Source organism: Amblyomma mixtum, chromosome 3 (genome assembly GCF_055824585.1).
Source record: "Amblyomma mixtum isolate Tamu chromosome 3, ASM5582458v1, whole genome shotgun sequence".
NCBI lineage: Eukaryota > Metazoa > Arthropoda > Arachnida > Ixodida > Ixodidae > Amblyomma > Amblyomma mixtum.
In genome coordinates, this window is record NC_143014.1 from 302,527,799 (window position 1) to 302,549,931 (window position 22,133).

General features: G+C 43.8%; 1 protein-coding gene across 1 annotated transcript in view; it reads left to right on the forward strand.

Moving 5' to 3' along the window:
* The window catches only part of LOC149355425 (uncharacterized protein C05D11.1-like), a 66,616-nt gene that overhangs the window by 8,338 nt on the left and 36,145 nt on the right, over positions 1 to 22,133 (forward strand). The window contains exons 4-11 of the mRNA XM_089583786.1: positions 2,179 to 2,388; positions 6,300 to 6,422; positions 10,420 to 10,560; positions 13,674 to 13,784; positions 17,846 to 17,937; positions 19,917 to 20,019; positions 21,390 to 21,464; positions 21,604 to 21,714. Coding sequence (XP_089439912.1) covers positions 2,179 to 2,388; positions 6,300 to 6,422; positions 10,420 to 10,560; positions 13,674 to 13,784; positions 17,846 to 17,937; positions 19,917 to 20,019; positions 21,390 to 21,464; positions 21,604 to 21,714 — 966 coding nt within the window. The remainder of the gene's footprint in view (positions 1 to 2,178; positions 2,389 to 6,299; positions 6,423 to 10,419; positions 10,561 to 13,673; positions 13,785 to 17,845; positions 17,938 to 19,916; positions 20,020 to 21,389; positions 21,465 to 21,603; positions 21,715 to 22,133) is intronic.

The window sequence follows — 22,133 nt, forward strand, 5'->3', positions numbered from 1 at the left end:
CACAAAAATAGTTACCAGTGTTGATGTATTCACTACATCGACACTGGTAACCGAAGCATGGTATTGTAGGAGTGAATGCTATGATGTGTAATACTATTGCCACTGGTTTGATGCCTTGAGGTTTTTGACTCTTATTAAGATCAGTATTATTTTTCTGGTACTATTTTCATATGAGCCTCACTTTGGAGTCCTCTTGTTATGTACTAAAGAAAAAGAGTAGCAGTGTCACTTTTCTTGTGTAGCTACTGTTCATGCAGGGTTATAGTGTGGTGTCACAAATGACATCACCAACTGGTCAGAGAGGGCAGGACATACAGTAATCGCAGACAACTTTCTGTGGCTCTGCAGCCCAAGGCTAGGCAGGGAAGGGAAGGGGCCTCGGCCCATGTGTTACTCCACCCAAGTGGTCCGGCCTGTCAGTGAGGGTTCTTTCCTTTTTGTTCACTTCTTTTGGCCCACTCCCCCTCTCTTTTCTTTCCTCATTAAAGACTGATGGAGGCTAGTGCATTTGCTTCTGAGGTCAGGGAGTGAAGCTCTCAGAAAAGCATGCATTCGGCCCCTAAGCTGGTTTGCAGTTGCTATGGGCCAGACTGACCCGGGACCTTTTGCAGCGCTCAAGAAAACCAGCAAGAACTGCAAAGAAAACAAAGTTTAATAATGATATGACTGTTAGTTCATAATATTATGTTAAGGTAAAAAAAAAAGTAGTTACTGGCCTTTACAGCTGAAACAAGGTGGCGGAGAAAAATACTCTGAGGCCTGTGTTTCTGTCCTCGAGCCTTGGCTTCAGTGCCACAGAAAGCTGTTACCAAGTGCAATGACCTACTTGAAAACTATTTCTTGGAGAGTGTCCAAGCTTGTGCACAATGTGCTGGGTACGTCCTAAAGATGTTGAACTTCATTGTCCTTTTAAATCGGTCACTGTGGTCAGTGGCATTGTAGTCATTGAGGGATTCCTAGATGGCCTATGTCTGAGACAAAGTTTTATAAAAGTGCATGCAAAACTTCACTTGCTTGCAGTTGTGCTTTACCTGCTCTGTCAGTGTTGGATGTGTTCAGTCTATGCTGAAGTGAGCATAGAGGCCTGCCTCTCGGTTTATGTAGCAACATGCTGCAGTTTGGAGTTACACAAGCTGTTTCCACGCACTACCTTGCGCTTGCAGAGACCAGGCAGCCATTTTTTATGTGCCACTGTTCATGTTGGCGACAAACCATAACTTAAATTTTGGCATGGTATAGAACACTTGCCATAAGGTAGTTTCAGGTTGTGCTACTAAAATTGATGTCATAAGTAGCTCGTCATCACCTCTCTGTGATCCCTGTGAGGTAAATGGCAATCCATGACAATCTGGAATTTTCACTCAATATATTGGTACAACTCTCTGTAATGAGTAGAAGACGTCCAGTAATGAAAGGAGGTGCTGCAGATTAATAATAATGTAAAAAATGTTGGGAAGTTCTACATAACTTTCTATGATTACATGATATTCCTACTTTTTTAAGCAGAAAAAATTAGTCCGTGTTGTGGAATAAAACGTAATGAAGCAGTTAGTTTTGTTTTTAGTGGCCTAGCTTATTCTAACCATAACCATTTATTGGTTTTAGTTGGAGCTACCACACTGTGGACTGAGCAGTCTAGATTTTTCAAAATACTGGATTTTGATGACAATTAAGGACGGACATCTTTGCTGCAATATTGAGCACATTGAACCAATACCTGCAGTTGGCAGTTAGTAAAGTGTACCTTCGTCTAGCACAGTGGTGTTCATTTTTAGCTTTTGCTACAGCGCGAAAGAAGACGAGCACAAAAGACAAGAAAACGGACGACAGTGCTCGTCTTCGTTCGCGCTGTTTATTCAAGGTGCTTAACCAACTAGCCTGCCAAAACGTGTTAGCTTTTGCTAGAAAGGAATATTCATTCTTTTGCATTTAGATGGGAGAGCTGATGGTAAATTTCCCTCTCATGTTTTTTTTTTTCTTTTGTAATTGTAGAGCTTGCTGGACAGATGAAATTGTTTGTGATTGATTTTATTATAATTGAAGTGGTTCCAGTTTATCTGTTCTTGACAAGAGTCCGTGTTATAAGGGCAATATGAGGCCACCTAGGGAAGGAAAGCTGTGTCGCATTGAGTAGCCCCAGTGCTGCCACATTGTGCCGCTGCTTGTGTGTGTGTGCAGGAGGCGGCCTTTATCACGGAGGTGCACCACGTGAATGGGGAAGGAGACAATGCGGGTGTGGTCTACTGTGAGATGCAGGCGCGCGAGAACACGGGGGAGAGCCTGTGCATGCTGAACCTGCTGCGCACGCTGTACCCTGCTCCCTGTGGCTACCGCTACGAGACGGGGGGCCTCATGCGCAACCTCCGCGAGAGCACCAACAACCAGAAGGCATGCAGCACCCTTCTTCTTCTCCCGGGAGGGGCGAAGGGGCTTTCCTTGGGAAGGGAGCTATGTGAAGGCGTGAGAGACATCGTAGGCAGCAGAAGCGAGACATTGGCGCAGGCATGAAGTGTCTTGTTCGAAGCACAACCGTACGGTGCAAGATTCAATTTTGGGCAAAGCAGGGGTACAGTCCTATGTTTCCTTTTTTCCTGTCTTGTCAAGTGTTTTGTTGCGCTCTTGGATGCGTCTTTCGTCACAGGCTCGACGTTTTTGAAGAAATTTATTGCCAAATTGGGCTGTTGTGTGCCAGTAATTGTTACGTCCTGCTCTGTGCATCTGTCATAGAAAAATTCAAACCTAATACTGTATTTACACGCATAATTAGCAGCCTCGTGTAATTTGCATACCCCTAATTGATTACCTGGATTTATAAAAAAAAAAAACTTGCATATTTTACGCTCTCTGCTGTGCCAGACCACCAGTATGCACACGGGTGCATGTGAGGCAGGTTTGGGAAGGTCAGCACAGTCGCGTTGCCACATGCGGCTGTGAAAAGTGACTGGCGAGGGGAAGAATTGTGCGCTGTTTACCCGGCTCACTAGCGCTGGCAGTCACTTTCCTTGGATGAACTGTTGCAAGAGCAAACTTCCGGCAACCTCTGGAACACGCTGGAATTCGAAACTACCGAACCGTTTGCTGTTCGGTTTGCTGCTAGTCAGCCAGGTTGCACGCAAGAGGGCACTGTTTTATTGCCTTTGATCTCCCTTTGTTTTCAACTGCTGGCTTTGGGTTTGTATCATTGCTCGTTAATTGCTTTGAGCTGCGTGCCATCCCCATGGGATGGCTGCGTGTCATGCCATCCCATGGAGCGTGGCATCCATGGATGGAGCGTGTCATGCCATCCCATGGGGAACTACGCAAGGTTGGATTGTGCGGGAGGGGGTACATGTCTCATATTCGGAGCCAACTTTTTTTTTTTTTGGCCAATGAGGGGTCTGAGTTGATGAGGTGTTGGTGTGTAGCTGGTAACATACAGTATATATTGCACATTATCACCTTTGTAGAATTTTTTAGCATGTGCTCAAAAATTCTTAGCGTAATTTACTCATGCCCCCTTTTTGTAGCCTTAATTTAAAGAAAAAAAGTGTGCGAATTATGCAAGTAAATACAGTACTATATAGTTTACTGTGCTGTAAAATACTGGAACAATCCCCTTACTGGCTGCTTCCACTGGTACCACCAAAATGGATGGTGTTGTTTTAGCTGAAAAATTACCGATACATTTCACTTTTTATGGAGTAGTATCTAAATTTCTCAAGACAATTTGGTGGGGGACACTATCATATTCACTTACATATTGCCTGACATGTCGTATAGGTTGACCTCCAACTTAGGGAACTAAAAAAAAAAAAAAATTTGCAACGCTGCATAAGTCAGCAACCAGTGAAAGCTGCCAATGTTCAGTTAAGGCAACCAGCACAGCATGCGTCACATATCAGAGCTCCAGCGGCACCGTGAGCAACTCGTCACCAGAAACGTTGCACTGTGTGCAAGCTCAACAGGTGAATATGAGGAATGCACACTAGCACATGGGAAACATAAACACCCTAATTTCGTTGTATCAAAGGTCTGCTGATGCACGCAACCTTTGAAGCATCTCCAATGTACAGTCTTTGTCAAAAGTAACCAGGCTGCGTGGTTTGCTTCTAGCTTGTATAGTGGAGCCTTTGTGGCTTTCCTAAAGCTCAAAAGGTGTTGGAAGTTAAGAAGATCCCCAGTCCTTCCCTTTAACGACCATTTCAGCTTCAGGGAAGCTGTAAGGGTTCCACTGTACGAGCTAGAATCAAACCATGCAGCCTGGTTACTTTTGACAAAGACTGTACATTAGTAGCATTAATCCTCTGGAGGTACACAGAAAGCTTGGCATTGTTGTACTGCGCACGAAATGGTGCTCTTGCTGCTTTCTCTAGAATCTGGCACACATTTTGGCAACATTGAACTCTCACGTTACTGCACAATTTTTTGACACCTCCGTGCATAAGACAGCTCGCTTAAATTCTGCAGAGAACCATCACTGACGTTCAGGAGACATGATTTGCAGCGCAGCTTTAAGGGAAGGCTTTCTGTAGTAACATCGTTGGCATCATTCCCACCCTTCCTTTTCTTTCTTTTTTGCTAGCTGGGTTTTCACCTAGCCCTGGGCGTGATTATTCACAGATTGGTTAACGTTATGCAACTAGGGTAAATATAGTGGCTTGTTTGACAGCAGATAAAAATTTCAGTTTAAAAGAAGAAGATTTGCAAATGCGTTAGTCCCATGCTCAGAGTATGGGAATCAATTTCGCATAGACATTTGGAATACAAAGAAAGAAAAATTGCTTGCTTGTTGAGCATGGAGGAACATGGAGACAGTGTGGCCTTTATTCTAAAACTTGTACAAGTGAACTTTTAACCCAAAGCTTGGATATGACAAAGGAGTAGAACTTGTTGCTTTGTGTCTGCTAAAGCTGTTCTTAAGCCATTTGTAACCCAGCTAGCTTAAAAGACCCTTTCAAATCAAAGTGCATAATTTGAATGAAGTGCAGTGAAAAACAGTGAAATGAGGTTGTATAAAATCTAGACGTGTGCAGATATTCAAATTTTTCAAATATGAATCGAATGAACATGTGAAATAAAAAAATGCCTTTGAATATCAGATCAAATATATTTGTTCAGTATGAAAAAAAAAGTTCAGAAAAAGATGTAAGAAAACATTGTTTAATTTTTTTCCAGTAATGTATGGTTTCTGCAACCCAAAACTACCCTTACTCAGCTTCGTGTAAAAAAAAATATTGCGTGCACAGAATTGTATGTGTATTGCCTGCTTAGACGGCATAGCAGTATGCAGCCTGTAATGTGGTCATGCAAAGTGAGTGACAAAATAAAATCCATGAATTGGCACATGACACAACTAAAGGTAACATGATGGGTCGTAAAACCTGATTAATTAGGTCATTTAAGGGACCGAAAGAAATGCCCGAAAGCCCGTGATGAGCCCGCAGTTTTGGCATACTGAAAGAACCAATGCTGACGCGTAGCGAGAGGAGCGCACATTGTCATAATAATGGCAAGACTGCTTCTAAAAAAGCAAAAGAAATGACCAGCTATACACCAGTTGGTGCCCTAAAGCAGCGCACCGCTGGGTTCAGACGGCCGACGAATGCGCGGCTGATAGCTCAGTTCAGAAACCGAAACTGCGACCTGGCTATTTTTTGGCCTAGCAACAGGGGCCCCGTGATCTGCAATGCTTCTCGCAGTAGGCAGGATTTTTACTTGGTCGTTTTTCCTGCCGATGACACCTAGACTCTGCCTCGCTTCAGGACCCTGTGCAGAACTCTACAAGTGGGCTTTCCCGCATTTTCAATTGACCAAAGTAAGTTGGCAGAGCTCTTGCTAGAAGAGTTGTGAAGGGGACAAGACAAGAGCCACAGGCGTGGGTGTTAAGTATGAATCACATTATGGAAGGATTTTAAAAAAAGCGCACTTTCGTGTTGATTGTTCGACGTGGGTGGTTAGCCATCTTGTTTTCAAGTGTCGTGGGAGAAATCCCACTTGGAAAATTTTGCACGAAGTTCAAAGAGTCTGAATATGGCTGGTCCATGCTATAAATGACTAAGAAGAAAACAAAGAAGACACCTTTGTACTGCTTTTCTGACACTTTAAACTCTCGGATAATTTTCCCAGTTACTGTGATTCTTCCATGCTCATATTTATTAAAGTTGGCAGAATTCGGTTGCTGTTGAATATTCAGAAATTCTGAAATATTCATTTCTCGAATCGAGTGTGAACCGAATACCAAACACGTTCAGTTTGTAACCGAAATTCAGAATATTTGCTGACCCCTAATAAAAAACTGTTTACGGTGTGTTAACCCACAGGTCAGAGCGTACCACAAGAACTTCTACCGTCCTGAGAACCTCTGTGTGATCATAGCTGGCAGCGTTTCCCCAGCAGATGTTCTGAAGGCCCTGGAACCATTTGAGCGGAAGATTCTGTCAAAGGTAGGTTGTGTGGAGGAGGCAGTGAATAAGAGAGTTCTTGACAAGTGCCTTGATACTTCTAGCTGCCTGTTGCTCTTGCACGAGGGTGTTGTTTTGACTGGCATCAGCATTCCTATAGGCAATGTCGTACAAAGGGCGGGAAAGATGTGGCCCATAAGCTGAGAACTTTGCTTGCAGTAAGTATTCTTGAAGGTATGCCTGAAGGCACACAATCACAATTGCTTCTGTTCTTCCACTGTTGTAGTAGTATGTGGGATAAGGTTAAAGGCTTGTGTGTATATGTGTTATTGTTCCTGTACCACGAGCACTGCCATTTATTGAATTGTATAGCATCAACTAATCCAGCGGCCTGCTCTGGCAGAAAGCAAGCCTAAAAATATATATACATTTCATGCTGCACTGGGCAGCTTCCGCATTCAAAAGAGGATCGTTTGAAGTTGGCAGACATGAAGAAATGTACACTGTGAAAGCCCACAAGTTTGTGTATGCAGTTGTGCATCGTTAATATGGGCACTTTAATTCCCAGAAACTCAATAAAGCAAACTGGCTGTAATAGTGAATTGTGAGCAAAAAAAAATGGAAATAATTTTATGATTAAAGTATGCTTCTGTGCATACAGGTCGGCAATTAAATGTAAACTAGAGACAGTTTTTGGGGTCTTCGTGGGCATTATCTTAGCAGCCTTTATCTTTAAAATGATGTGCAGTCTGGAACACATAGTGGTCTATGAGGCATGTGATGACATCTCATGGCATGGTGATGTGTCTCCTACCACGGTGTTCCACATTCCAAGAACTGACGTTACTTATCTACACATGATTGGCTCTCAACATAGCACAAGCTGCAGAGAGCATATCCTGTCCAGCTGTCATGCAATATGACGCGCATTGACTTGCTCCCATGGTAATGTTTAGCATGGAACCACAAAAAAGAGGCAATCACTCAGGCATTTACGCTTTTGCAGTATACCTTTCACTGGTGTCCTGGACTCAAATACAGGGAAATAAATATCCAGTTGGGGAAATTAAGGTTTGTTGTCATTCCTGTCCATGTTAGTATGACAAAAATAAATGGGCCCCAGTGGGTTCTGTGCATTTTCACTCTGTACGTTGCCTAGACAGCGAGTTTCCATATTAACAAGGCATTAAGATGCAGAAAAAGTTTGGTCTCCAGGAAAACTCTCTATAGCTCGAGTCATCCATATTAACAGGGAACGACTGTGTACGTTCCCCCGATATCAATGCCTTGTATTCAGTTTGTGCCTGGAGACTGTCATTTTCTTCGCTCCTAGCAAATGCATTTTAGTGTCAAGAGAACTAGCTTCTGAGGCTCGCCTATTTTTATTCTGCATTATGGGAAGTTTCTTTGTGCCAGTGTATGTAATCTGTAGTTTCTCCCAAAATGTTGGTTCAGTGCAGTCAGCTGTGGATCATGCTGGCCGATAAGGGAAGTAATGTACAAATTCTTTGTGGTCCCGCATGACACGTGAGTCCACACCCACGTCATCTGCTCGCTTAAACAGAAAACTGTTCGCACTGTGATTGTTTTTAACCTGTATAGGCCTAGCGTCCTACATAGACAGAGGGCAGGCAGATGGTTTCTTGATACACTCAACGTGAACAAAGGGAGGGGGAAAGCATCAGTTCAATGGCCAGCGTTTCGACAAGAGGACTTGTCTTCACCCAGACAAGTCCTTTTCTAGAAATGTTTGTTAGCACCCTGAGGCTTTCCCCCTCCCCTGTTCACAGTGTGTGCAGTGTCCTACAATGTAGGACATCGTTTTTTTGCCCAGTAACTCTAAAGGTTTATTGTGTGAAAGCTTGCATCCACTAGCATAGGTTGAAGAGGCTCTAAACTATTCCTGTGCAGAGGTTGGGCTGCATGCCTTCAGTTTAGCGTGTTGTGTGTGTTCAGAAGCTCCGCCACTCCTTGGATGCCATTTTTTAGATTCAGCCACATCGGCCACCTTGTGATTCTTCAAGAAAAGCAATTAATTTTTGCGCATTGTCATAAGAAAACCACCACGCATGATTAGAAATGTGATCTCAAAGTTGATATCAAATATCTGTAAAGCTTTACCACACATAATAGGTAGCGTATTTGTCTAGCTATCTGTTTTGTATGCTGGCTCAAAACTTGGTGTTGAGAAAAATATTGCCACCAACTAATGAATGAGTCTGAATTCTGAAATGAAGAGCATTTTATATGAAAAAAATATTTCAATTTTTTTCAAACTGTTGAAGTTTCAGCGTACATGGGTTAAGTTTGCCACAAGAAAGCTAATTGTGGCAGGCCTATAAAAATAAATTCAGTAATCTCTGGGTGTTCACACGCAGCAAGCTTGTATGGTGAGTGAGAAGGTGACGCATGGAGCCCCATGGCAGCAGAACCACATTGAACTGTGCTCCTCAGAGGCCTGTGAAATTCTGACAGGACTTGAGGTCCAAACAAATTTCACTTCGTTTCACCAGCGCTTGTGTGCGTCTGCTCCTTCTTCATTTCATCTTTCTGCACTGTTTTTTTTTTTCTAAGATGGACAATATAGCGTGAAGAGTTTTGCAGCTGCCTGGCAGAAACTTTGGAGCAGAGCTAGAGTGCAGTGTCTTATCAGCTACTTCCATGAGGCACCATATTCTATACCTGAAAGAAAAAGTAAAAAGTGTAGTTCATAGAAATATAGCATGTATTGCAGTTGGCTATGGCAGGATGCATTGAAATTCAAAGTCCAACTGTGTTCATTGACCATAGCTAGGATTACGTGTATCTAAACTTTAATGAGGGCATTTATTGGGCATCAAATTCGCTGCGGGGAACTACTAACTGATGAAGTCTGTGCCGCAGCCCAGAAGAGAGGATGGTTTCTCTGTTTCTGATTTAAGAGAGTAGATTAGAGCCGCACTGCTTTCTAATGTGGCCTTGACAAACTGTGGGCTGCTGAATGCATGAAGGGGCTGTTGCATGCTCCAGAAGTCTGTGTGCTATGTTTGTGGCTGGTGCAACTGGCACTACTGAATCATGTTGGGCTAAATGCACGTACATAGAATGGTAGGGAAGCTGTGCTGTGGCTTTTGCTTTTGATGACCATTGTTTTTGTACTTGTGCACTGGTTGTACTTGGGCTTTGTTTCTGCGCATTTTTTATTTAGCCCAATAGAAAAGTGCTCTTTCTGTTGGTGTTGCTTTAAAGTTGTATAGTCGAACCCGGATATATCGAAATTGAAGGGGATTGCGAAATAGTTGGATAATTCTGTATGGTATAAAAAAGTGACAATATACTGTAAGCTTCTCTATAACCTAGAAGCTAGAAAAAATTACACCCATGCTAATGATGCGCTTTTGCAGTGGCTCGCAGGGATGTGCTGCCCGGCGGCATGCTGGCAGCAGACTGTTTTCTGTCATAAGATGTTTGTTTCTGTTACCAGTGCACTATAAATAGAATAATCGCTCATTAAAATTGGGGAACAGTTGATTTCTTCAACGCCTGCAAAAGCGAAGCGTGCTAGGCTATAGATAGTTGGGTTGGCTTCACCGCATTACAGCAAAGTGGCGTGGGAAATGAGTACAAGAGACTCAAGGCCACCCTCAAGCACAGCCCGCGTTCACTTCATCGTGCAGTTTCACAGCACTAGCGCTTTCAACAGGTGCCCCAGGTCACATAGCTGACCCGTTTCCATGCAAGAAATGTGATCAATTAGTGCCGTTAGGAGAAGCGCCACCTGCAGGGGCGCAGGGTGCCATTTGATATATCCAATGACCGACGAAATTGGAGTTTGATATACTGCGAGACTTTCCGGTACTTGTGCACAGGATTTTTAAGGGGATAATTTTTTTGTTCGATATAACCCTTAATTCGGAATATCTGGGCTTGATTTCGCTTGTACCACCTTTATGTGGGTCCTGGTGACCATGTGACGTGTGTACTGACCACAGACATGGGTAGTGCCTGCTGTGCTTTCGGCATTTGTTGCAAGTGGTGATGCGTGTCTTGGTGGTTGCAGGGCCCCAGGAAGCCATTCTCTCGGCCCTGGCAGAAGGCAGTGCCACCAATCAGTGGTTCCTTGGAGACTGTGGTGCTCTACCCCTGTGATGAGAATGACCATGGCCTGGTGTACTTGGCTTTCAGGGGACCCCCGCTTAAGGTAAGGTGGAAGCGTACTGTCAAACCTCCTTACAACAAACACTGATGTTACAAATTATTGGCTATATCGAACTGTTCCTAAATATTTTTAACAAACACGTGCATTTCTTACTTCATATATAGAGCTGCAGAGTGCCAAGCTATGCCCACTCTGTTAGCAGGCAGCAGGCTTTGCCTCACTACATGGGTGACTGGTGGTGGAGCGGCAAGAGTTCACACCACGGTTTTCGCCTTATCTCGCATTTGCCAATAGTGTTGTAGAAGATATTGCCGTGAGAACAGCTGGTAGCCAGGTGGTTGGCACTCGTTTGCGCCTCACACACTCGTCGATAGTGCCTCAGAACCAACTACACGGTCGGTTGTTGTAGCTTTCCAGCAGCTATCCTCTGCTCAGATTGGCTGTCATGAAGCGGAGGTAATGAAAACGGCAAGAGCTTTCGTCCTGGCGTTGGAATTTTTACACAACACCGCTGTAATGCAAGGAAGCCACCCTAGCAAGCATTTGACCTACTGCTGCCATGTGCTGCGATGCTGTGCAGCGAAGCGAACCTAACTAGCATTTGCCACTAGGTTTTTTGCGGCCTCCGCTAATGCCGCAAGCGGCTCCAAAACAGTACTAAAGCTACAGAAGAGGTCTCTCCCAGTTGCCGTTCTTTTGCTGACTAAGTATAGCTTTTCCAGTGCGAGTTTTTGGTGAAATTTTGTATTACGAATTTCAGCTATATTGAACTATTTTACGATTTTTTACCAGTTCACTGTAACAAGGTTTCACTGTAGTGTGTTTTATGGCCAGTAGCAACTTTGCAGACAGTGAGAGATTGTAGCGAGGAGACACCATAAAATCTAGAGGGCAGTAATATTCTGAAGGGCTCTGCACACTGTATGGCAGTTGTGCTGTGCAGATTTATCTACTGTACGTAAACCTTATGTAAAGGCCTTTAATCTGCACTAAAATGAAGACTGCACTCCATACTGCCTCCATTAGTGGCGCGCGGCCAGCTGGTCAGCGGCAAACCGAAGTGCTAGCAGCCCTGTAGTTTCGGATTCCTGTATGACGCGCCCTCTGGGGGCTACTGGAAGTTTGTTGTCACGCTGTCTACCACTCCTCAGAAAAAGCGACCGCCAATGTGAGCAAGCCAGGTGAACAGCACATAATTCAAATTTTCGTAGCGGAGCCCTTTGCACGCTAATTAACTTATGGAGGAGGGGGGGTCACATGGAGCTCTGTGCATCCTGCTAGGAACAGGCGCCAGCACGAGGCTCAACTACTTGTACGTGGAGGTTGGCCTAAACATTTTCCTAGCATTGACTAGGATTGTCAGCTCTTTGATCTGACCAGTTAAAGGGCTTTGAGATAGTTAAATTTAGGTTTGACTTTGACCTTTCCAACTTAGCAGCTTTTATTTTTATCACCAGCCGTTTTTGCTGTGAATTACTGCATCTTGTGTGCAGATAGCTAATCGGTGAACGTCTGTTGCTTTTAATTTTAGGTGTAATGTGCTCTTTGTAAGGAAAATTCTTACCGAAAGGAACTCCACAAGGGAAGGTGTGGCAGTGTTTTTGAAAATATTTGGATGTAGATGCAATCATTGACAACGTCGGGGCCCATTGAGAACCAGTGAAGGTGATTACGGAACCAAATGATGCTGTAGTAGAATTATTACAACGAACAAGAAGTGCAGATAATTGTGGCCATCAGTAGGGCTGTGATAAAAGTTTTATCACATGTCTGTGATAAAAATCACAGACATGTGATAAAAAAAAAGGTATCCAAGAATTAGTCCCAACTAATGCATGCATGCATTGTGCCACTACATTGACACTTTGGATTTTTTAAAAATTGCTCTTGTTGCATACAGGTTCCCAAATTGGCAAGATCCAGTTCATAAGCTTGGCTTGAATTAGTGCACACGGCTCCATTGAATCGAGCTGGTTTCAAGGTAGACCAAAAGATTCAGTGACGCCAAATGGTCTGTGAAGCCCCACTTGAGCGCGAGTTCTCTACCTTGCAAAGCTTTGTTGATAGACAGTTGAAATACGTAGAATCTCGATGATACAGTCACACCTGATATGAATTTCAGGATGATCCTCATTTGGGAAATTTCCTGGCCAAAGTGCATTGTATGCAGTGTGCAGAATTTCGGGTGTGCCAAACGCACTCTTGCACCATTACGGACGATACACATGCGCGACCCACAACCACACCCTTGAGCACCACGGGCACATTCACACCTTTCGAGTCACGCACACAAAAGCTGGTTTTGAGGAAATGAAAGGTGCAGTGACTTCTCGGTGGATACCTCAGCCATGTCGGGTCGGGGGAAGGGATGAAGGTAAGCGGAAGAGATGAAGAGGTGCTGTAGTGGAGGGCTCTGGAATAATTTTGATCACCTGGGGATCTTAACAGCGCCGACGTCACGCAGCACACAGGTATCTTTTTGCATTTCACCTCCATCAAAACTTGGCGCCGCGGCCAAGATTGAACCCGGGTCCTTCATCTTGCTAGCCGAGTGCCCTAACCACTGAGTTACCATGGCTGGTTTGTGGACATTGCTCAACCGATTTTGGTCAGTATGTTATAGCCCTGGAGCCCTAGGAAAGCTGAGAGAAACTGTAACGAATCAGCTAAAATCAGTCGCGCGACGTTCGTGACTCGTGGATGTGAATGCTTCAAGCACTGCTCGCACATCACCAATGCAAGATCACTAGTCACACAGTGCCCACCGTGAGCAATGAGTGGTGGTACGCGGCCGTCAATAAATCTCGTCAGCCATTTACCATGCTTCTAGTGAGTACACTTTCCTTGCTTCTGCATACAGATTTTGTTCATTTCTGGGTGATACTGACCCGGTGAGATTTGTATCATCGAGATTCTACTGTAATAGGCTTCTGGTAATGTTATATCTTAATGCTTCATTTAAGTCCATTCTTCAAAGTAGTGAATAGCTACTAAAATATTGTGTGTTGAACGATGGAAATTTATCATGCTGTTTTCTGGTGTTTTGTGCATCCAGTACCTGTGAAACTACCCTACCTCTTTTTGTTGTTGTTTGGGTGGCCTGTTTTTAAACAGTGTGGGATACAAACAGAAGGCGTTGCTTTTAAACCTTGCAGGCTTGGGAAGACATTGCAGCACTGTTAGTAATGCAAGACTACCTGACAGACACATCAGTCTCTCCTCTGCAGAAGTTGTTTGTTGAGACGGACGACCCATTCTGCAGCATGGTATGTGCCAAAACATGGCATTTGCTTTGATGATGATGTTCTTGTTTTCGAAGTGCCATTTACGTCCAATTTAGTCTTCAGTGTTTGTATCAGGCCCAGGCAGTCAGTAAAGTACAGTCAACTCTCGATATTTCGATCTCAGAGTGCTGATGGCTTGTTGAGAATTCAATGAGGCCTTTTAATGCCCCTGATGTCGATGGGACTTGAGCGTCTGTGCAAGTAAACTGAAAGTTAGGATTAACGAGAGTTCACTGTAGTGCTGCTGGACCATAAAACAGCTGAACTTACAACTGGTGCAACAAAAAAATAGTTCTTTCCATTAATCAGTGACTTGTGCTCATCTTGTTTTACTTGCTGCTGTACATATATGCTTACGGTGTTCTTGGAGAAATCACAAACTCTAATGATAAGTTGGCTGCGTCCCTTTAAAGGGGCAGAACACTGAATTTTAAGCACACACTTTTTTTCAGCGCAATGGAAAGCTTACTGTCTAAGGTGCTTGATTCCGCAATAGTTTTATTAGAGATGTTGTAGACAATTTTTACCGATGACCCCAGACAGTAATTAGACATTTTTAATATAGAGTAGCATCCATTTCAATTTTCACACCTAAAGTTGTTACGGCACAGTGACTAGACTGCGTCAGCAAAAGTTTTAGTGGACCATGGTTTGCCACTTCATCCTGGCGATGAAAAAAAATTAGGCAGTGGCTTAGCTCTGGTTAAGCCTGGATATACAAGCGAAAAGCTGCAGTTGTGCTTGGATTGACGTCATGGCTGTCGCAGTTGGCGCACAATGCACTGGGAGCACCATGATAACGGTGGAGGCGTTCGGCCGTCCACACACTGCCTGTACGGAGGCGGAGGAGACGCGCGAGTAGTGAATACGGTGCTGTCTTAGAAGGTTGCTTTAGAGACATGTGCTGTGGTGTCCATTCCTTTCGGGTGTGCACCAAGATATGAGAGACAGGCATTTCCTTTCCTTAAAACTAATTTTCATTTCATTTCATTTTCCTTAAGGCCCTTACGGTGCAGTGGATCTCGGGCGTCGTTTCCTTTCCTTAAAACCAATTTTATTTTCCTTTCCTTACGCGCGGTTTCGGGTGTCCACTGAGGTATGAGAGTTTCCTGGCGCACTGTTTGTCTTTTATTTATTTTTTCTGATATTTTATTTCTTTAATTTCTTTTTTATTCGCCTTTCTGTGCTTTTTTATTTTTTTTATTGTGAAGTTGACAGCCATGACATCACTCGGTTTCGCGCATGCGCAGAAGTGGCGAATCTGGCCTCCAGCTCACGTGAAGCGCGGTGTTGACGAGCCTAGTGAAGCTTTTCGCTTCAAAATACAATGATGCCTTCTGGTGACAAAAGCTAAAAGCACATCTTTGGCGATGCAAAGAGTGCATTGCTTTTGATAAAGGGCACACTGGAGAGAGTGTAAACTTTAATGAAACATGAGGAACTCTCCTGAAAGAAAAACACTGTGCATTTAACAGAAATCAGTGATATTTTACCAAGATGTAGTCACATGGTGGGCTAGACTAATAATAGCAGAGCTTCACCACAAGATGGCACTTCAGTTTCAGTTATGCAGTTTTCAATGCCAAATTATAAATGCTCGTTGTATATACAATTTTAATTTGGCTTTGAAAATCGCATAACACTATCTAGGGGATGAAATTTACATTAGTCTTTGGTACATCACTTCACCCAGCGTGCAATCGCTATTGTTTTCACTGATTATGGTTTCCACTATCGGCCTACATAAAAATGCTCTTGCACCGTTAAAAAAATTCTTGGTAAAAATCGTCTGCAGCATTTATAACAAAATCCTTGCAGAATCTAGCATCTTAGATAGCAAGCTTTCCTTCGTGCCGAAAAAAATTGGGGGCTTAAAATTCAGTGTTCTGTCCCTCTAAAATGATTCTTTTTGATTTGCTTTTATTTTCCTTGCGTGCTTCACACTGCAGTTCTGCAAGAAGCATGAGTAATTCTTTGAAGGTAGTGCTATAAGAGACCACAGGGCGAAAGGTTCTTCTTTGTCGTGTCGTCCTTTTTCCCTGTGGTCTGCCTTGTAGCTCGACCTTCACTTTCAAGGAATGAGTTGCCAACTAGTCCAGCTCCTAGTTTTATTGAAACATAAGTAATTAGTGTTTTAGAGCTTGACTGATATGGATCCACTTACAGGTGGCTTGAAACGCATTTTTTTTTTTTGTCAAACTTAAGCAGTGTTTTGAGAAATGTATGGCAGCAGCCTAAGAATGCCACCCAAAAGGGTTTTTCCGAAGTGGCAGATAATGGGGAAGGCCTATTCGGTGTGAAATATTTCTTCTCCTTCCTGCCTGCACTTGTGCCTCTGTCAGAGCCTTGTGTGGTAAGCCACAGATAATTTTTCTTTTCTTTTTTCTTTCTTGAGTAGCCATTGCTATGCCAGCCACACCCTCTTCATTCACTGTTGTGTTCGATGTGGTAGCTGTTTAGGCTGCATGAGTCAGTTGACTAGTGAGGTTGTGGCAGAGTTATTGTAACCCTGCCAAGCTTGCTTACTCTTATGATCAATGAGTTGTTTTAAAACGTAACTGCCTGCATAAAGTTTTGCAATATAACCGTCATATAGTTGCACATTTGCCGATCATCTGTGCTTTCCACAGACCTAGCAATGGGCAAGATCAGGCGAGTTGATCTGTTTGTAAGGTCACCAAGTTTTCACCAGTTTATAGGATGGAGTGGACCACAAGAGATTCAATGCCACCCCCGTGCACGCATGCTGTATGTACTTGTGTAAAGGCCGCACTTTTTTCCATGGTTTTAACTGCGTTCAGCACTTAAATGGGACCAGCATTTTTTTGTAAAATTTTTCAGACTACAGCGGCACCCCAATGATTCATCGCTCAGTTTTGCTGCTACACACATTTTTATGACTATTTAGTGCAGCCTCGGTGAATGATTCAAATACTACATATTACATTGCATTACTCGTGGCCATCAGTGTAAGGTGGCCTTTGCCTGGCCTGTTTTTCTGCATGCTCACTGTCGAAGGCCTTGCAGAAATCATTTATATGTTCATTGTAATATGAGGGTATTGTTTGATCATAAACTGGTTGCAAGGTTAGACATTCTAACATGTGCGCAGAATAACTTTTTGTCCTTTCTGGCATGAAGGCCGAGCAGATAAGATGACGAGTGTGCAGCACTGAGGCACCTTGTGTTCGCAGTTCCAGGCAGAGTCGATGCGGCATGTAGGACGAGGCATCTCTGGCCATATCGAGTGTTGTAGCCAGTTATCTTCATCTGTTAGCTAACAGCAGATTGTACCGTGCGGGGAAAAATTATTCACACATGAAACAATTTTTCTGGCTGACATTTTTTTTTTTCTAATTGCCATCTGCCAAGTTGGGGGTGTGACCTGTACACGAGTATATACAGTATTTGCAAACTCTGTAACAGAGGTGTTGCAGCGGGTGACTATGACATACAGAACTCGCCACCCTGACTGCACCTAGTGCTGCATTACTTGAAATTTGGCCGAACCATGGGAAAGTTTCACGACCGTAAAACACGAACCATCATGAGAGGAATGTCTGTGGTCACTACGAACGAACGCAGTTGACACGACGGGCCGTGCACCAGTACGATCGGCGCCTGTGCATGGCAAACGCAGCAGTCTCCACAGATTTTGCGTGTGTATTGTCACACCAAGTGGCACTACAGCAACTTTTGTCCAAAATGCACTTTTTCCAAGTTAGAATGCGTGAAAACTGGATATAATGGAAACCTGCACGTGGCAAAAAACTATGGACCTTCCTCGATTTTGTTATATCCGGATTTAACCGTATGTTTATTGCAAAGTGCTTTAGACAGAAAATTATTCTTTTTTTTTTGCAGAAACAAAGCTCTGTACACCCTCAAGCAGGCAATTATGTGGCAATGCTAAGTGATGCTGCTTCTTTTTTTTTGTGTGTGTTTGTTCCTTGTGTCATTGGTAACATTTTTCTCTGGCCTTTGTGGAAATCTGCTTGTGTGCCTCAGTGTTTTCAGTCATTCCTCTTCTCTTTTTCTTTCAGGTAAAGGCAAGCTTCATTGAGAACAAAGAAAGCTGCTTTTATTTTGGCTTTGAGAATGTGGCCAGACAGAAGCTCAGAATGATCAAGTCTGCGTAAGTGTTGTTGTTGCTATAGTGAAGGGAGTGAAAACTAACCAAAATGTGCCATTGCTCATGAGGTCATGGTGGAAATTGAAACATCTTGCCTTGTATGGACAGAACCTGGCACTTTAATACCAGTGAAATGTGGATTTGTAATTTTTATTTGGCGCTGACAAATCTCTTCAATCAAGCTGTAGTGACATTTTGCAGTAAATTAATTTATGTGTTATTAAATGAATAGCGCTTATTTTGTTTTCTTATGCTTTGTGGCCTCTTCATTTAATGCAAAAAAAAAAGTGTATAGGTTGGCAAACAGTGCTTCATCGTAACCGCGTTGAAGAGCTTTGAGTTCGGGAGTAATCACTAGTTACTCATTAGCATCCACCTAAATGCAGCCGTACGGCTATAAAAGAAAGATAGACAGCTTTTGACTCGGCTTCGCAGTTGAAGAAAAAGCTTCAACTATGAAGTTCTGGGAAGAAGCTTCACAGTTTGACTATCTTTCGGTTGTTACTAAGAGGGTGCACACTGTTCTGCATTAGACAGTCCATTCAGACAGAACCGTACCCACAGTGCACTAAAATTGTCGACAGATATATGCCGCAACAGTTTAACCCAAATGGAAAACACTCTTATTGCAGTGGCTCAAGCCAGAATTAGTTTGTGGCTCCTCAATTTCGCTGGTGTCCAATTGCTTTCGTGCTCACTTATCATGGTTTCCATCCTCGGGATGCACAAAAACAAGCGTACCGTTCTCCATAAAAATCTGCAGCATTTCTGACAAAGCTGTGGTGTTGGGCACTTTGGGCACTAAGGTTTCTGTTGCAGCAAAAGATTTTGGATGCCTAAAATTCAACCGGCGATCCCTTTAATACTAGCAAGACTGTGCAACTGCAGGTTTACCTAGACGCAACAGATTTTTCAAGATAGTAAGCTGGGCTTAATATAGAGATCTTATAAGGGGAGCCAGGCATGCATTGAAGCCTGATAGTTGGGTCTGGAATGGCTGGCAACACACACTTGTGTTGGTAAGTTTCACCTTCGAATGTGCAGTTAATGCCTTTGATGGCACCGGCGGCACTAGGTGGGTAGCTTTGATGTGCCTTTACTGACACTGCATTTAAAATTTTGGTGGGTTTCACTGCCTCCATTTCAGGCTGTGTTCATTAACCTGTAGGCCATGTTGGTAGCCAGCACTGCAAGCCCATGGATTGAGCAGGGGTGCCTGTCTGCTTTCCCGCTCTGTTTCTCTGCGAAAGGAGCTTCTTTGCTTACTTTGTAGTGGGGCAAGGAAAGGCAGTACTCTGAAAAGAAATAGTTGCCACCTGTTAGCTCTTCAGTGGAATGCTTGTCAAAAGCAGGTTCAAGTTTGTTGTCGAATAGCAGAACCTCCTGGATAAAAAGCCATACACAGGATAAGAAGGCACATGATTCATGCCATCACAGATGTTATTTTGCGCAGTGTGAAATCATAGATGAAAGTTTAGAGGATGCAGGTCTGCAGAAAAAAAAATTATTTCTGTTGCCTTGCTACAAGGCCAGCTTGTATTCATTCCAGCAGATGGATCATGCATGCCCTCTTATGCTTCCAGGCTTTCCAGTGGACTGGTTTGCCTCCCCTCTGAATTTTTTTTAGCAAGCCTGCATCCCACAATATTTTGTCCTTAGCTGTACAAGAGAGGTAGCGAAGCATCAAACTGTGTTGCTGTTAAGTCAACCTCGAGTCAAACTGGTGATCAGGAGCCCGACAGGGAAGTTGCTATTTTTCTCATAAAGAATGAGCTTGGAACAAAAGGACGGGTGTTTTTGTTTAACTCGTTTACCTGCAATCAGAAAATAACTTGGCTGCACCTTGCTTTTTGTAATGATCTTTGCCTTCACCAGTGAACTGCACTTTTTTTTTCCCCAGAGTGTACCATTCAATGGGTGCTTTGATGATAGTTGAAGTGAGCGTCTGTGTCATCATGTTTACAATATGGCCTTTGTTTTAGGTTGATGAAGGCGGTGGCAGACATTGTCAATGGTACCGCGACTCTGGACATGGAGAGGATGACTGTCGTGATTCAAAGGCGGCGCCTTCGGATTCTGAATCAGGTGTTGTAAACAAACAGCTGTGGTAAACTTCACATTTGATAGACCCTTAGCAAAACTTGTGTCCAGCTCACCTCCACAGCAAAAGCCCTTTTACCATGGCGCCATGACCTGTCCTTGGAGCAAAAGTTAGGTGCAGTGCTGGAGACTTGTGTCAGAGGCTTCATGCTCATGTGTGGCCTCTGCACATAACTTGCCGGGGAATTGCATGATGGAGCTGTTCTTCATCCCTCTGGTGTGGCTGCAGCATATGGAATGGACTTGCAACATTAATCTGACTCAAAAAGTTTCAGCATTGTGCCTAATTTTTGCCCCAAGGATAGGCCACACCTCCGTGGTGCAAGGACTTACACTGTGCAGGGAAGTGGGCTTTGGAGTGTTCTAAAGAGTCCAGATGCATGGCCTGTTTGTTAGCTAGTTTAGACCATTGGGCCACGCGTTGCTGCTTGAGATGATGTATTATTAACTGTGGAAGTCATGTTTCCCACTTCTCTTGGCTTGTAGAAGTGAAGGACAGTGTGTGAAATAAGCAGCAAAAAAGTTGCTTTTTAGACCCCTGTCATGCCATAGTGTTGGGTATGCAGCAGTATTTGTGTCAGGAGCAACCACTTTTCTGTAGGCGAAAGACTTCTCAGTTCTTAGCACGGAATATGTGCTTTTCCAGCATTGAAAAATGCACACTGGTGAGCTCTACCTCACAAAATACATGAAAGGGCATGAGAATGGGAACTGTGCAAAGTTAACTTCTCAGGCAGCTGCAGTGAAAGGGAGCTGTTTGGGAAATTTTTTGGTTGAACTGGCTTGCGGAAAATGGAAGCACACAGCAGCATGTTTGCATACTCAATCCCGTGCATGTGCAGTGCAGATCTATGTGGTGCAGACAGCAAAACACCCTGTCTGAAATGTTGCAAGCACAGCGAAGAAATATGAGGACAACACAAATACTGACCGCTGTGTTGTCTTCTTTTTATCGCGTGCTTGTGCTCTCTCAAGTTCTGAGATGACAGGCCATCTAGTTGAAATTCATATACCTGAAAGAAGTGTAGTGTTTCAGGTCTGCTCATTTCACTCAGTGTGTGAAAAATGAACATGATGGTTAAAAATCGGCATTTGCAATGACAAGATAGTGGTCTTAGGAAAACAAGGGTGTTGACTTAGCCGTAGCCTACTGGTGAATACAAAGGAGCCGGAGATTACGTATAAATGATGGTGGTGACAGTAACGGAGCATATTGTGATGAGTGATTGCAAAAAGCATCGGTCAAGAATTTGTGTGCAAAACCGTGTGTGGTTTTGCTGTGGTGGTTTACGCAATGCCTCAGCATTATTGTATGCACCTAAGCATAGTGCTTAAGTAGGTGCTTGGATCTGCAGGTGGAATCCTCGCCTCACGAGAGCATTGCAAACTCTGTCATCATGGACTTCCTGTATGGGGACAACATCGAAGATGTAAGTTGCCTTTGTGAATGTTTTAAATCTGCGTCTCTGTGCTCATACATGTGATGTAGAGTGACGGAATTGCCATTCTGCTAAATGTTTGTCTTTTTACTGCTGGTGTGGAACTGCAGTGAACTGTTTGTGATTGCAGCTGCGCAACAGGGTGAACCAGATCCCCGTGTTCATGGGCCTGCTGAAGCGGGACAAGCAGTTTTGGCTGCAGCTCCTCAAGAAGTACATCATCGACAACAAGGCCATATGTGTGAGTCTGCTGGCTTCTTTCCTCCCTGCACTGGCCCTGACATGAGTCTGTGTGACTGTGTCTCAGATGCTGGTGCTGTGGCTGGCGCTTTGCAAACCTAGCTGCAAGTATATTGCTCTTGCACTGGAGCTTTGCTTTTATGTGCATAGCACAGCTACGTAGAAACAGAAGGATAGCAAGAGTCGGGGCTTGGCGCTGTGTTGTCCATCGTTTGTCATTCCCATTTTACCTGCTGCGACACTTAATTTTCCTGATTTCTTTGCACACGTCAGGAAGTCCATGCATAGTCCGGGGGGGCCTCATCTATACACTTTTTCTTGGTGCTTTCATTTTACACTACGAGCCACCCACACCACGCATCGCAGTCTAGTTTAAAGGCAGAAGGTGTAGGGCGCTTTCGAAAGGCAATGTTTCAGTAC